Here is a 16,143-nt window from a genome sequence, read left to right on the forward strand (position 1 = left end):
TTTCATGCATACTCTGGCCTCTTGCTGTCTATCTACCTTTTCAAAAGTCTTCAGAGCATTCTCTGCAAAAAGAGCATTTGAAACCCTCCCTTTGGCATTTTTCCTGGCCACCCCTACTCCAGTAATCATCTTCATCAAGTACAGAATTTAGACGTAACATGCAGTGATATCGGAGTTTAAATGCATTAAAGACTTCTTGTAAGCCTCCAAGGCTATGTCACTCATGTAATTAAAATGGGCCAGTACCTGGTTTTTGACACATAAGGGCAAGTGGCATAGCACAGTTTGTATAGTGAATGTTACCACATGGCATGTGTTATCTAAGAAGATGGACAATGAGAAACACTCTGTAATGTACCATGACCAGAAATTCAGTAGGGAGAATAAATATTACAAGTGATGCATCACTGAAATAACAGAAATTCATGAAGCAAAAAAATTTCCAGGTTAATGAAGTTGTCACAGATACATACGACCAAATACAGCTATATAGTGTGCGTATATATATATATGTATGCATACACAGCAGAATTCTTTTTTTCCAAATAAAAAAGGGTAGTTTCACACATACTATCTCATACTAACAGTCACTGTCCCATGTTATTTCCCAAACTGTGTCCAAGCATTGTTTAGTTAGCCTGCTAACAATGAAACAGTACGGGACGTTATGTACCAGTGCTTCAGCCTGTGTGCTCTCACTCTGCTTTTTCGTTTATTTGAAAAGTGATAGTCTGAGATGCTGTAATATGATTTGACAAAGGGCCCTAATGGAGGAACCGGAAAAGGAACAGGTATACAGATACCAGAGGGACTACGGTCCAAGGCATGGCTTTAGTTGTGCCTGATTTTGACTACAGGCTGAAAACCCCATCCCTAGGGAAGGCTGGTTACCTATTCACCTCCTCAGTGTTGCATTCTGACTCTATAACCGCATGAGGAGTTGCTATTACCCTTTCCTTTGACTTTCGATCTTGTTATCATGCAAAATCATGAAATTTATAAATCCTGAAGTAGGCTATGGATTACAGGAATCTGTGCTGGACTCATCTTCTCTGGCTACAGGTCTAACAGGTCTCAAAGAATATTATTGTTAGCAAATCTTCATCTTTTTTTTTCCTGGTCACTCGTAGCTTCTGCTTGTTCTGCAGTGCATGCTCTCACCCTCAAAAAATTGCTCTGAGGTATAAAGCATATATGTAATACAATATATAAAAAAATCTATATATTTATATATTTATATTTATTATAATAATATATAAAATATGATAATATGTATTTACTTAATTAAATATATTTTATATAAATCTATAAAGCAATATGTAATGTTATAAGGATTATAAGAACTGAACAAATTTTGAATAAAAAATTCCATGGGGTTAGAAACACCACAGTATAATATGAAATGCTATTCTTTCACAAATATCAGCTTTAGAAAAATCCTAGATAGTGAATACACAAGGTTGGGATTGAGGGGGTTTTGGGTTTTGGTCCTAAAGAACTGAAGAATTCAACATACGTTTATCTGAAAGGTCAAGAACTTCTGAAGGTTTTTCAGCCCTAATTATTTGTTGATGAAGCCCTATTTGCAATGCAGGAGAAACACGACACACTTGGGAAAGGTTTTACAAGTGCTTGAATCATACAGGAGACATCCTGCTGAAGTTTTTCAACATTGTATTTTTCATTCTGGGAAAATGGATAATTTGTTGAAATCAAAGTGTTTTGTGGAAGAGCATGATTATGCTGAATCCATCAGTAAAAACATGGCAGATTTCCAAAGGAAACCCTCCTAATTCCCAGCTATGCCAGGATGTCTGTCTCCCGGTCTGCTGCTACCCAACCTGTTTCTCCAGGTTCTCAGGACTTTCAGACTCCACAATAAACTGTCAGCAGCTTGCCAAACCTTGAGTTACTTGATCAAAAAATCCATCCACTAAGGAACTTCTTATCACTGTTTCAATTGTTTTGGTCTTTGTGATGGTTATTTTCAAAGACACTAGAGTTTCAAAGAGGGAGGAGCAGGAAGGCATTGTACAGGTGGGAAGCCATGATCTAATAATAGCTACTGCTGAAATGTGGTGGGCTGAATTGCATGACTGGAGGGCTGCATTTGATGGCTAATACTATTTAGAAGGGATAGGCAATGAAGGAGGGGCTTGCCCTTTCTGTAAAAAATACGTAAATAATAGATTGATGGCATGGAGCTGTCTTAGAAAAGCAGCAATAAACAGGTTAAGAGCTTATGGGTAAAAATTGGTAACCAAACCAACAAAGGAAACCTCAGGGTTGGTGTTTACTACATGCTGCCCGATCAAAAGTAGCCTGTTTATGAAGCAGTTACCTCAGCTACAGAAAGCATCATGCCCCCAGGCTCTGATCCTGCCAGGAAACTTCACCCTGATATGCCCTACAGATTTCAACAGTAATATTGCTGTGCCAGTGGAACTGATGTCGGTAAAGAGCTCTCTGGGAATAAGATGCAACTCCATAACTCCTATCCTATAACCCATTTTTCCTCTGAGTTCTGCCAGTATTCTCACTGGATTCATAGTATTCGCACAAAACTTCAGAAAATAGTTTTTTGAATCTTTTTGTCTTCAATGTGTAGAGAACACACTGTACATACATTTTTATCTATAAAGATGTCTTCCACCTCTGGTGACTACCATAGTATTTCTCCAGCAACTCAGGCAGCTGATTACATATAAGAAGCTGCATTGGTACCGTTATCAAATAGCTAGGTTATTTTGGCCAGTGCCGCTGAGGATACGTACGAGTCTGCTTTGCATCTTTACTGGAGGTTGCAATCCCTGTAACTGAGCTGACAGAGCAGAACATGTGCCATGGATCAGCTGCTCCATTTTATAGCCCAGCATCTTAGCTCAAATTGTCAATGAGCTATGCATGCCCCAGGGCATGAATTTTTAATTTCAAATGGCTGAGGCAGAGGCACTTTGTCTTTCCACCAAACTGTGATGTTTGGTGGTTAGCTCCGGGAAAGGAGTGGTAACAAACATAGTCTTTACTCTGTGACTATGAGTCAGAAGCCTCTCCTTTCAAATTCTCAGCTGCTGGAGGGGGAAAAAAAAACCTGCTGGGATTCAGGGTCCAGCACAACGAATGCTCTCAAGACCGACGGTAAAACATCCTGTTCTAGAGTCATCCTGCAGGTACCCTGCACAATTCAATGCAGGGTATCTTAAGGAAAAGACATGTGTCTAGCCACAAAGGTAGAACAGGCTGTGCCTTAAGAGCAAACCATGCCTGATACTGTTTGAAGAAAATCCTACTATAAAGACATTTATTCAGAGTTTTGGTAATCTCAGTGACTAAACAGGGAACAGCTATGTGACCTGTGCAACAGAAAGAATAAAGGCTGAGTCAATTCTGTAGAAGAAAATTTCACTTGGAGTTGTTAATGAAGCTTCAAGTACCAAGGTAGGGAAGCAGATGAAACTCTGTAGAAGGAGCCTGGTTTACTGCAGAAAGCTTATGTTGCTACAGAGCAGGGACTTGCAAACTGGGTTTGTGGGAGCTATGCCTTCATAAAGTCCGACAGCTCCTTTTGCATGGCAGAAAGAGGCATTTGGGCAACTTTTCTGTATCATTACAAAGTATCTTTGATAATGTTAATGGCACATGTTATTACAGAAAGGTATCCTTCTTACACCACATTGGTCATACCTGTGTCATTCTCAGTCCTTCATGTGAAAAAGTCTGTTACTTCCTTCTTCATGGTGCATATATGGCACCCTGATGTATTTCTACCTTCCGTTGCTAACTTCTGTATAGTCAGACAATATTTGACAGGTGTAAGATGTAAGGGATTTTGTCACTGAGGCTTTTGCTAGACAAATACAGTCACCATTGGTTTTCTTATCACAGAAATGAAAAGTAGTATTTTAGAATACATTTACTAAATCCTTTGCTCTTTATCTGAAACATTATGAAGACTGGCAGAAGCTGCAGAAATTCAAGTAATAAAATTATCACAATATTTTAAGAAGAGCACAAGTACAAGTCTCCAGCTGGGTTCTGAACAAGCTTCAAATCCCACAGAGAAGGAGAATATAAAAGACGTGAAATTTGTCCAATCTTACAAAAGAAAATTCCTGTCTTGCTTTGGCTTGTCAACCTTAATTGTATGAGGACCTTTATAGAGCGGTCTATTAGTTTTCCATTGGTAACATTAAAGGAGGAAAGGCAACCGAAAGGTGTCATTCAAAATACAGAAATCTGACCTGCCACCCTAGGTCAGCAGCGAAGGCGGGCGCAGCGCTCCCGAGGCCCGGGCCTCGCCTCAGCTCTGCTCAGCTCAGCTAGCCCGCCTCGGCCCCGGCTGCCGCTAGAGGGTCTCGGAGGGACAGCGAGGAAGGCTGGCTGGGCACGGCCCCTCCCGCCCCACAGGTGGTGGAGACAGTACGGGGCGGGGGCAGCGGCCGGGGGGGAAGTGCCTCCCTCGGCCCCCGCTGCGGCTGCCCCCCTGAGCTGCCCTCCCTCCATGCTGCCCGGCTTCCTCCCTCCGGCGCCCCCAACACTTTTAACCCTCCCCCTGCCGGCAGCCCTCTCCGAGCGCCGTGGCGAGGCAGGATGGGCCGTCCCTCCGCTCTCCTTTCCTCCACTCCCCAGCCGGCGCGGCGCGGCCCGTTGCCGCCTGGCACCGCGAGGGCGGGGCGTCCCTGGCCGAGGGCAGGCCGCAGCAGCCGGCTGCCCTTACCCCCGATCCCCCCTCCCCACAGTCCCCGCAGGACTGGAGCGGGGAAGCTGCTCTCCACCTGCTCCCCGCTTTTGTTTGGGGACGGGGCGTGAAGGAGAAACGCGGCCGCCCCTTGCGTGTGGCGGGGCCGGGAGGCACGGCCCCGGCGTGACTCGGGGCTTGCATGCCCTCTTGCCGCCGCCTTTGTCTGGCGCCTGGCCCGCTGCTGCTCTCCTCTCCCCCTCCTCCAACTTCTCACCCGGGGGATCGCTCTGCGGGGCTGCCCGCTTTTGGGGAGGGGCCAACGGCTCCCCCGCTGGGGAAGCCCGCGGGGGAAGGAGGGTTTTGCCTTCTTTTTGGGGCGAGAGAGAAGGAGGGAAGGAGAGAGTTGAGGGCTCCTTGCCTCGCTGCGCTCCGCCCGGTGTCCGGCGTTGCTCAGCGGCGTTTGCCCCGCCGCCAAGTTGCCACAAGTTGGAGCTGCCCCCACCCCGCCACTGCCGCCGCCGGGTTCTGGCCTGGGCGTGAGGCAATACCGCGGGCTGTGGAGAAGGAGGAGGAGGAGGAGAGGGGCGGGAGCGGCCCTCTGACTGCCGATGGGGCTGGGCTGGACGGTGCGGCGGGGCGGGTAGGTGTCTCCGCGGGCTGCCGCCGGCTGGCGGTCACCGGGCAGTGGCTGGCAGAGGCGGGAGAGCCCCGGGCACGACGGGCGCCGCTGGCGGCGCGGGTGCTCCATGGAGGACGTGGGGCTGCGGAGCGGACGGGAGCGGCTGGCTGGCGGCGACCCGCGGCTCGGCACCGTGCTGGTGGAACCGGGGCCGGTGGTGGTGATGGTGGAGCAGCGCGCAGCGGAGGGCTACAAGCTGGTGGAGGTGCAGCTGACCGGCGGGGCTCCCTGGGGCTTCACCCTGAAGGGCGGACGGGAGCACGGGGAGCCCCTCATCATCACCAAGGTGAGAGGCGCCGGGGGGGGCGGGGCGGTGGGTCCAGCCGGCTCCATTTTGGCGGTGACAGCCCAGCGGAGGCAGCGGGCTTGGCCCGGCCACGCTGCCTGCCCGCAACCCGGGGCACACCGCGGGCCGGGGGGCGGTTGCCGCGGTTCCGCCGGCCCCAGCGCAGGTGCCGCCGGGCCGGCTCCCTCACGGCGGCGCTCCGAGGGGCCAAGGCGGCCGTTAGCGCCCGGGGAGACGGGACCCGAGGGTGCTGCCGCACTCGCCGCGCGGCCCGGGGCGCATCCGAGCAGGTCTGAGGCCAACAGGTTGTTGGGCACAGTCAGCCTCCCTCCCTGACCTGTTGCCTCTGGTCGCTCTTGTTCCCCGCTGAGAACCTAGTGCAGGCGTTGTGGGCGCTATAGGGGATCCCACTGTTTCCAGCGCAGCCCGTAACCCGGTGCTGGGCCCTTCATTCCCCACAGTGCTCCTGGCGCTCCAGGGTATGGAGGTTAGAACTCCCGGGTCCGAGGCCGAGTTTTGTCAGGTGCCTCTGCACTTGCAAATTCACAGTAATTAGGATAACCTTTTGTATCTCCCTCCTTCTTTGAACAAAAGGTGGTGCGGATAGTGGCCGAATCCATGCTCCGAAGAGGGAGCAGGAGGAGGAGGCTCATGGGTACACAGGCACTTTTTGGTTGCCTTGTATTTTTTTTCTCATTACCTGTTTTCTATGTCCTTGCATACTCACAACTTTAATCTCAGTGTATCCGGCAAGAGTTAAAGACATACATCACGTTTTCTAGAAAATGTTTTTCATCTGGGTGTGTTTTGACTTAACCAGTAATTGTTGGGTTTTGCTGTTAAGACAGCTTTCTTGTTGTGCAGTGAAAACACTTTAAAATAGATTCATACGTAGTTGGGGAAAGAAAAATCCACACTGGCAAAGCACATTTTGCTCAAGATCTGTAGGAAAGATACATGCTTTTGTCTACATGCCCTGTGGATTCTGCCTGCTCCCATTTTAGAAGTGCACAGAGAGTGTCAGAGATCAACAAGTCCTGTTTAATCCATGGCAGAAATTCTTCAAATCTTACTTTTTAGTTGTCTCATTGTGAGTTGTCTGGTTGGTTCCCTTCTCCCACCCTTGAAACATCTGCATTATGGACTTACCAAGTTAGGACTTTTGAAACCATCTTCCTAGATCTCTTGCCTGCTTTTCAAGAAACAGTGGTCACCGTCAGATGGTGTACATACTGAAAAATGACTACCTGCCTGTTGGCTTCTTACCAGTGCCCTGAATTACACAATATCAAATCTGGGAGCATTTGAGGAAAGGAGAAAGGAGCTACATACTATGCATGCTAGCTGTACTAGCCAGATCAAATAATTCCCCCTTTCTGGAAATGGCAAAGAAGTGCTGCATCTAAAGTGATACGTATTCATAATGTTACCTAGGTATTAAGTAAGAAGCTGAAGTATTATTTAAGGACTGTAGTGATAGGACAAGGGGTAATGGGTTAAAACTTAAACAGGGGAAGTTTAGATTGGATTATAAGGAGGAAGTTCTTTAAGGGTGGTGAGGCACTGGAACGGGTTGCCCAGGGAAGTTGTGGATACTCCATCCCTGACGGTGTTCAAGGCCAGGTTGGACAGAGCCTTGGGTGGCATGGTTTAGTGTGAGGTGTCCCTGCCCATGGCAGGGGGGTTGGAACTAGATGATCTTTTAAGGTTTTTTCTAACCCTAACTATTCTGTGATTCTATGATTTGTGGCATGAGGATGTGGCTGTGGTACCTGGAGAGAAGTGTCTGGGGATGGGAACCCTGTAAATTAGGTTTGTTGCCAAGGAATAGTTAAGTGGAACCATACATAGCCTTGATACCTCCTGAAACCGTGCTGCTGTGTGGAAGAGAAACCCAGATGCATTGGTGCTGACAACCTGGATCCTTGGGTCTAAATTTTGGGGTGTTTTCATTTGCTGCTGTTGGATGCAAGTGTACAGAAGTAGTTTTGAAACCAGGGACTGGAGCTCATGTCCCCAGGGCTGCAGTTCTTCAGCTGCAAAACCTTCCTTTTGATTTGACCCACTCATGTGGGTGTTGGGTTTTGTGTTCTTCTGTACCACTTACAGCAGTGGAAAGCTACTGGGGTGAATAGTTTAGTAGTGGGGCTTAAAACAGCCCCTCCTTGCAGTGGGAGATGCAAAGTTTGTCTCTTCTTGGCTGAACTTGAGTTATCCCCTTCCTGCGTGCATGCGGGGGATTGCCAGGCTGCCATGGATGAGAAGATGCTGCTTCACCTGCACTTCTTTGTCTGGTATGTGCCATACCTTCTCAAGTTGGCTGGTGGCTGGTCAGTGGGGGGGATGCAGGAAGACCTTGCCCAAATCCTTCAGGATATCTTTGGAAAAATTGGTTTTGTGGATCCAAACTGTGCTTACGTGTGAGCTGGCTATGAAGCCCTGTCTCACTCTGGTCCAGGGTGGCTCTGGGGAAATGAGGATGGATGACACCAACTGCTGCTTTTTAAGGAGAGGAATGTGGCAAGGTGTGAATGGAGTCTCAGCTAGCAGCTGCTTACGGGGGTTTTCTAGAATTCTGTCTGTCTCCTGTCTCAAAAGCAAGATCAACCTTTGAAGAAAGTTACACTTTTATGTAAATGCTGGGGCGTCTCTGGTGTAAATATATCCTGCTTTCCTTAGCATATGTAGCACAGCTATTATAACTGTCAGAAAAGTAGCACCAGAAAATACTGTAAAAACTGTTTAAAAACAATGAGCAAGTGTATGTTCATTTTTCAGCAATTTCTGTGTATCATACCTCGTGGGTGGTGGTAGTTTCCCTGGTTGTGTGGCTATTTCACTTGCTGACAGGAAGGGAATATTTTTATTACCAATATTGTAGTGAGAGTCTAGGGCAAGAAGAGCTGAAAACACTATTTGGGGATTTATTAGCTGGCTATCTAGTTAATTAAAACAGAGTATTCTTTGATCTACCAAACTACCAATAATAAGGGAGGGGAAAGCAATGTTAAAGAGGAGAAAAATGTGTCCAGCCTTAGCAGGGGGATGAGCGTGTGCTCAGCCACTGGAATTCTGTCCTTGTGTATTGCAGGAGGATTGGGCTTAGATAACCTTTAAAGGTCCCTTCCAACCCAAACTGTTCTATGGTTAATGTCAGTAGGGAAAGTGCTTTGCCCTGGGAGAGAGGTCAGCCACAGTCTTGCTGCTAGTGCCTGGTAATGGGCCCTGCCCTTGCTGAGTGGGAAAGCTTCTCTGATTCATGATAGCATTTTGTTCTGTGATGGAAATGTAGTATTATTCTATGTATAGAATAATATTTCTCTTTGGAGAAACAGTGCTGAACCAAATAAGCAGAATATTGAGTTCACCTGCCAGGTGCAACGCTCCTGGTTTGGGTTTGGGGTGTTTTTTGGTATTTTGTTGGAGTTTTCCTCCTTATTCTTTTTGTTGTTGCTGCAGTAGGTACAGAGAAAAACAGTGCATGATACAGCTTGCTCGATCTTTAAATGTAGCTGGTCTTCTAAAACTCACCTCACCCATGTGCATGTGGTGTTGCTAATATTTAAGGAAAAAAGTATTTTAGTGGTGTAGCTTGCTATGACTTTTATAATGTCCCTTTAAAAAAATGCTTGACATTTTTTCTGATCTCTGCATGTGTATATGATAACATTCAAAAAAATTGCCTACAGGCAGCTTGTTCTTGCCTAATTTGACATCTTGAAAGGACTGTCTTTTTATAGCAACGTGTATTTCAACAGAAGGTGAAATGACAACTTCAAGAACTTTAATGAGAAGTCGCACAAGCCTCAGTTGTTGTGTTGGGGTGGTTTTTTTTTACTTCTTCTTAAACTCTCAAGAGGGGAGATCTTACTGGAAATAATGAAAAGTTGAGGTGCTCAAATGTGAATCTTGTGAAAATCTCCCATAGCTGCATTATCTTGATTACTTTTACTTTAAAATGACTCTTACCTGAAATGCCAAACTTGTAGTGTCAGTCACAGCATTGGTTGGGGGTGGTGGATGGAAAGTCATTTCACGTCCTGTATTAACAATATCCTTCAGACTATGAGGTTGTTCTGCAGCCAACATTATCCTTATTACAATAAATATTAAAACACTGTAGTTTATGCATTGCAAGAAAAGTTGATACATCATTTAAATAAACTCTTTAGTATCAGCTTTACAGTCATACCTTCTCAAGCTATGATCTCATTGCAGGCTAATCAAGGCTGGGCTTGGCTGGTATTTCGGCAAGATTTCCAAGTGAAACTGGGACTGTTGCAAGAAGTTATGTTGTTGATTTGGTAGATAGAGTTCTTGTCTCCTGAATCAGTCCTGAATTCATGCCCCAGGTGGAGGTGCTGTCTTTCAAGAAGCAGCAGTATCAGACAGACTCCAAAGATTTGTTTATTTCTCTTTATTCTATTGTGCTTTCCTAATGTGCTTCTGTCTATGGTTAGGTGTGAACTGTAACTTGTATCACATAATAGTTTTTGAAATTGTATAATAGAATGCTTTTGTAGTACTTGTCTGCAGGACTTCTTCATGGGTTTGTATCAATTTATTATTTCAGTAGTAGGTGAAGTGATGATTGTTTTAAGTAATTCTTTATCCTTTAAAGCCTTAAACATATAAGTAAAAGCAACTATTTGGAATTCTATGCTGCAACAATATTTAGAGGGAAAGGAAAAACTTTAATGGTGCTGTATATGAATCAATCAAGAAAACCATTTTCAAACATAAACACCAGTCACCTCCCTCAAGTTAGGTGTTTGAGGTGAGCTGCAATGCTTGTAGGCATTAATAATTCTTAAACTTGGCAAATTACTGACCACTTCAACATAAATGCAGACATTCGTGTAAACAGCTGAGTTTTAGGTTATTAGAAGCTGTTGTACTGTGTCGGAGAAAACATTCTCATGTAGTTCTGATGAATTTCATTCACTTCAGTTCTAGAAAGATAGTACAGGAAGGACTATTCATTCTGTTATTTTCTATCCATATTCTTTTGGTCATCAGAAACAACCAGAATTACTGAGTGTAAGCCATCATTTGAACACATAATCAGCAATTTTAAAAGAATGTGTCAAATCACATTCTATATTTCCTTTGAAGCGTTTATTCAGCTTCTTAATTTACAAGAGGGATTTATTCTTTTGGAAAGATTGGTCCGAGTTAGACCTTTGTGCTGTTAAATTTGATAGCTGAGAAATTTTAAGAAATGCTTACATATTTGAATGAATATTTTAGGACTAAATAGTGTCATGTAGCTATTTATCTTTGTCAGATATGTTAAAAGTTGTTTTTTTTTCAGTGCTATAGAAATGGTTTTGAGTGCTGTTTGCCTTTGTGTGTAGTTGCTGGATCCAAAGTCTCTATTACTGGAAGAAAGGAGTTGGTTTGCTTTGATGCAAGAAGATGTTACTGCTTTTTTGCTTTGGTAAGCTGAATGATGAAGGAATGCTCTCAATTTTAGCACTTTTAATGGCTGTTGAATGAGTTCTTTATTATGACTGATAATTTACTGGCAGAATGGAACCAGTAAATGGTTGTAGATGGTGTAAATGGCTGTGGAAGTCTGAAGTTTGAGAGGTTGATTTTGGGTTGTTTTGGTTTTGTTGGTTTTTGGTTTGTTTTTTTTTTTTCCCGGCTAGAACATTAACAGTTGAAATGGCACCAGTACTGGAAATTGCATTTTAAAGCTATATTGGATGTTGTTACACGTGATCTACAAACTGTGTAGGGAGTTGAAGTGAAAGGATGAATTAGAAGACTTGTGACTTGAGAAGTTTCAAGTCAGTTGAGTTACATGCTTAGGAGTCAACAGTGGGAGGGTATGATTTGAGAAATTGGGGTGCGTGCACTTGCAGTCCTGAAACTGCAGTTTTCTTTGTGCATTTCACACTGCATTTCAGGACAAAAATCCTCTGGAGGAGTTAGAATGCTGTGTTTAAAACCAGAACTAAGAAACCTCCTCACAACAACCTAACTTCTGACTTTGGGAAATGCTGTCTGCTTCCAATTTGCTTGGTTTTCTCTCCCCTGCATTTCCCCCTTCCACCTATTGAGGCAAAAACTGTCAAATCTTCATGATTTTCTTTAGTTCAAAACGCAAACAAAAACATTCATGTGTGCAGTCTGGCAGAGGAATTGATGTGTATTGTGGGAATAGTTACTACAGTAGGAGTTAGACCGTGAGATTGCATGTTTGAATGTTTAGTAATTTAGTCTATATAAAGGAAAATTTAAACTTCTCATTGTTAGTGTCTTGCTACTTTTCAGTATGAATTTTGAATGCTACCACAGGCATTAGCATAGAAGACCAGCAAGAGACCTCTAATTATTGCTTGCTGTTGCCAGAAGATTGCCAGTAACACTATTTATTACCTAGTTATCTGTCATGCTTATGTTGTTGTGTTTTTTTTTGTTTTGTTTTGTTTGCTGTTGTTTTGTTTTTTTTAAAGAAGAAAAAAACTGTGTGGGTTTGTGTGGTGTTTGTGCATATGCTACATATGCTTTACTCAACAGACTGTGCATTAGACTATATATATTTTTTTCCTGCCAAACTTTATTCGTTGTGTGTTCTCACACTTAATGAATATTTAAAGTATGGGAGTGTGGAAAGAGCAAGGTAAATGGGAAATGAAACCTGGTCATGAATAGATTAAACAAGTGTGTGGTAGTAACCAAGCCAATATTACATCACTTGTCAGCTTCTTCTCCTTGAGGACAGCCATTTGTCTTCCTATGCACTTGTAATCTATACAGAGAATACCTAGTATGTGTCTAGTTTTGTGGGTCACTTTATTAGAGAAGTTTGAAATGAGTCCCAGCCATTAAGCAGAACTTTTTACTTGCTGTACAATTAAGAGATAATAGTTCATGAACCATTTCCCTGAAAGGTAAAGTGAAAATTGACACTGTTATGTTGAGATTTCACCTGTTTCATCTATGCAGGTTTGCTTTCTGTGGTCTTTATTTTGAGCCTATTTGGTATAATGTTAATTGAAGTTTGGTTTGGTTTTTGGTTTTGTTTGGTTATTTTAATATACATATATATGTATAAAGGAAAATACTAAAGTATCTCTGTAAAACTTAATGTCCTTCTGGGGTTTGGTTTTTTTTTGGTGGTTGTGTGTTCTTTTTCCTTGTATTTTTGCTTATCTTTAAGATGATAAACAAATTTGGAAGCTTTCTAATTCCACATAAAACAGTGTTTTCAGTTTCTTAAAGGTGCTATTCCCATCCTCTCCCCCGCCAAGAATATTATTGCCACTCTGGTGGTGAATTTTAAGGAGTTTATATTTTTTGCCTACTTGTAACTTCACAGATACAGTGTTATACAAGCAAGATGGAATGTAAGGTTTATGGAATGGATAACTGAATGCTTTTTGTTTAAGTGCATTCATTCAGTGGTAGGAAACATCTACAAAATCTTGACTGTAACCTGTTTTGGATGCACTTGTAGAATGTGTTTGTATCCTTCATACAAACTTTGCCAAGCGAGTTTGGGTGGTGTTCACACAGACTTAAGCTAGATGTTAATAGATGGTTTTGGAAAGTGATTTAGAGTGTTTTAATTAGACATGACTTGAGTACTCTGAATTGCTTTCTGAAGGTGCCTGCAATTTGCCATCAACTGTGTGAGAAGCTGAGGAAACCCATGGTTCCTCAACACCTACTTAGGTTCCTGTGTAGGTATCTGTAGTAAATGAAATATACTCGATCAAGATTGTCTGTTTATTTGCAACATGTTTGACTATACCTAAAACTGTTGGAAATTTCTTCTCTGTTTCTGCTTTGTTTCTGAACATCACAAGATCGTCACTTTTCAGTTTGATTAGTTGAGCTAATCGGGGGAGAATCATAAGCTACCAAGGAGAGGACAGTGTGAAGTTACAGAACTTCCTTCTCCCTGTGAATTAATACAGTATTACTCTTAAGTCTCTAATTAATTCATGGCATTCTTGGTAAGCACAGGTCAGGTCATGAAGGTACTAGAATGGCTTCTGCAATGTAACAAGTTATTGGGGCATCTTTTTAGTGGCCTTTGTGTGTACCTGAGGCCCATTGTGGAGTGCTAAACTCCCCAAGGCAGAGCTGACTGTTTGGTAAATGTTGGAAACGCAGCAAATTGCTGCTTTGAGAGACTAAATAGCTTTTGTCAGGTACACAATTCTTGGGTTGGCTCTTAAAGTAGAAACAGATGGAGTAAAGTGTATGATGATAGAAAAGAGGTGGTTATTTTAGAGTTCTGAACCCTGATGAAACCGTAAAATGAACTGACAGCTTTAAACTATTCAGGCAAAGTCAGAGTCGCATTGGCACTGAGGAGAAGGCTTCACTTCCTATGTTCTTATACTTCTCTTGACTAACCCCACATATAAAGGGAGCTTCCCCCTCTGCTGCCTGCCTTGCTCTCACCCCTTTTAAATCTCTCTTAATTTCCACATTACTAGATTCTCTGGAATATTTGAATTCTTCTACTTATTTATTCACATTCTTCAACTCTGATAAATTAGGAAATACGTTGTCAAATTTTTTGAATACTGAGTTTCTAAAGAATTGTAGTTACTAAGGAGGTTTCTGAAGGATGTGGAGTGGCTTGTAGGCCGAGGTTGGTACAAAGAACAGAGAATACTTTCAGTGACTGAAAGTTGGAAATAGGGAATATGTCGGACCTCTGCTGCAGTGCTTGAGAGGCTGTATCCCTTTGGATAGTAATAGTGCAATTTCGTCTGTTCTTGTGGTCTTTCTTCTAGATGAATGACCTTTTAGAAGGAAGATGGATCATGGTTGAGACCCCTCTTGTTACTGTGACTGAAGATGGCCTTATTGGATGCTTTCTTTGCTCCAGGTTTTTAGCTGCTCTGTCAGTCATGATTCTGAGATCTAGACCATATCTGTCCTCACAGTAGTATAGTTCTTTGCTGTGTGCTTGTCATCTATAACAGGGCATTTAATGTTCTGTTAATAACTAGTTATTTCTAAACAGTTTGGCAGAGATTGTAATAATGCTCTTGCTGACATGTGAAGTTTGGTGGTGTTGTAGCGTAACCTGATGTAACTAATTCAGAGCTTTTTTAAATGGAAAAGCATGAACTTCATTCACAGTTGGGCTTTTTCTCTTAATTGGAAAAAGACCCAAGTGTTGGTGAAACATACTTGAAACAGAATCTAGAACCTTTTAAACTGGCCAGACACTTTAAGTTTAGAATAACAAGTTCTTCATCCTCAGTCTTTTTATTATATTCTTTCTGAATACTTGCCATCAAGTCTGTATAGCTGAAGTAGGAAGAGATCTGGGAGCCATGAGAGTACAATAAATTTGTTCAAAAGTACAGGTACCTACACTGTACTCGGAATTGCAGCTTTCAGTACTGTTCCTCTTCAGTAAAATAGATGATTATTCTCAAAATCCCTCCACAAAGCCATAGAATCAGATTATTTTGGATTTTTTCTGTCTCTTGAGATAAAACATACTTTGTTGTACACTTGCGTTGAAAGCTTCCAATGTAAACTATGAAACAAAGCAGTATCTCCCAGTTTCCCAAATATACATAAACTGTTCATCATTCTTTAGGAAATAAATCTGTGATAGTGTGATGGATACTATACAAAAATACTGTTGGGGGGTAACAATATTTGGAAGATATATATTTTTTTAAGTGTAATTCTGTGATACTTTAGGATAGTATCATAGAAACATGATTTCATGGCAGAGGAACTGAAATGCTTCCTACACAGTATCGGTTAGTCATCACTGTGTTAATTTTCTTAAACAAATTAGATGCAAACATGAGTTTGTGGGTGGCTAGCTGGCCGATATCTGATGTAAAGAATTCTTCAACTCTTGGAGAGTATTTGATTCTGGATAATGATATCATTACACTATTGTAAATTGCTTTCTTTCCTCTACAGATGCATACATTGTTGATCCAGAAGAAAGGAGAATGTTAGATTTTCATTAGAGGCATTTGCAGTTGTTCTTTTTATGGGATAGCAAAGTGCCGTTTCCCAGCCATTTAAATGAAAGAATGATGCTAACGTACTGTGTTGACATAGTGATTTTTTTGGTGTTTGTATGTGGAAAGATTATAACAGGGAACACTTGAAGCTTTATGGATTTGTTAAATATAACTAATGTTTAGAATAGTCAAGGCAAGATGTAAGAGAAATGTAAACTTTCAAAAATCATAGAATAGTTCGGTTTGGAAAGGACCTTAAGATTATCTAGTTCCGACCCCTTGGCCATGGGCAGGGATGTCTCGCTTTAGACCATGTTGCCCAGGGCTCTGTCCAGCCTGGCCTTGAAAAATCAGCTTTTATAAACGATCTGTAATCTGTTTCTTACATGACTATTTTGGTGAAATGCCTTTAGTTCTAAATATAAGGGCTTCTGCGAAATCAAAAAGCAGTGTCTTCTTCTGAGGCTGGAAGGTGTTATATAATACTGGATGCTCTTAAATGCAGGTCTAATGCCGTAACGTTTTTTCT

At 42.7% G+C, this 16,143-nt stretch overlaps 1 protein-coding gene across 4 annotated transcripts in view; it reads left to right on the forward strand.

The window, feature by feature from the left end:
- Nucleotides 1–5,285: 5,285 nt before the first annotated feature.
- Nucleotides 5,286–16,143, forward strand: part of SHROOM2 (shroom family member 2) — a 134,754-nt gene continuing 123,896 nt past the window's right edge. For all 4 annotated transcript variants that reach the window (XM_062603689.1, XM_062603684.1, XM_062603685.1 and 1 more), the window contains exon 1: nucleotides 5,286–5,646. In XM_062603689.1, the coding sequence (XP_062459673.1) occupies nucleotides 5,428–5,646 (219 nt within the window). In that variant the 5' untranslated portion in view covers nucleotides 5,286–5,427. The remainder of the gene's footprint in view (nucleotides 5,647–16,143) is intronic.

The sequence above is a fragment of the Pezoporus occidentalis genome, unplaced genomic scaffold, assembly GCF_034315485.1.
Source record: "Pezoporus occidentalis ecotype Australia unplaced genomic scaffold, CSIRO_AGI_Poc_V1 ctg81, whole genome shotgun sequence".
In the NCBI taxonomy this organism is placed as follows: domain Eukaryota; kingdom Metazoa; phylum Chordata; class Aves; order Psittaciformes; family Psittacidae; genus Pezoporus; species Pezoporus occidentalis.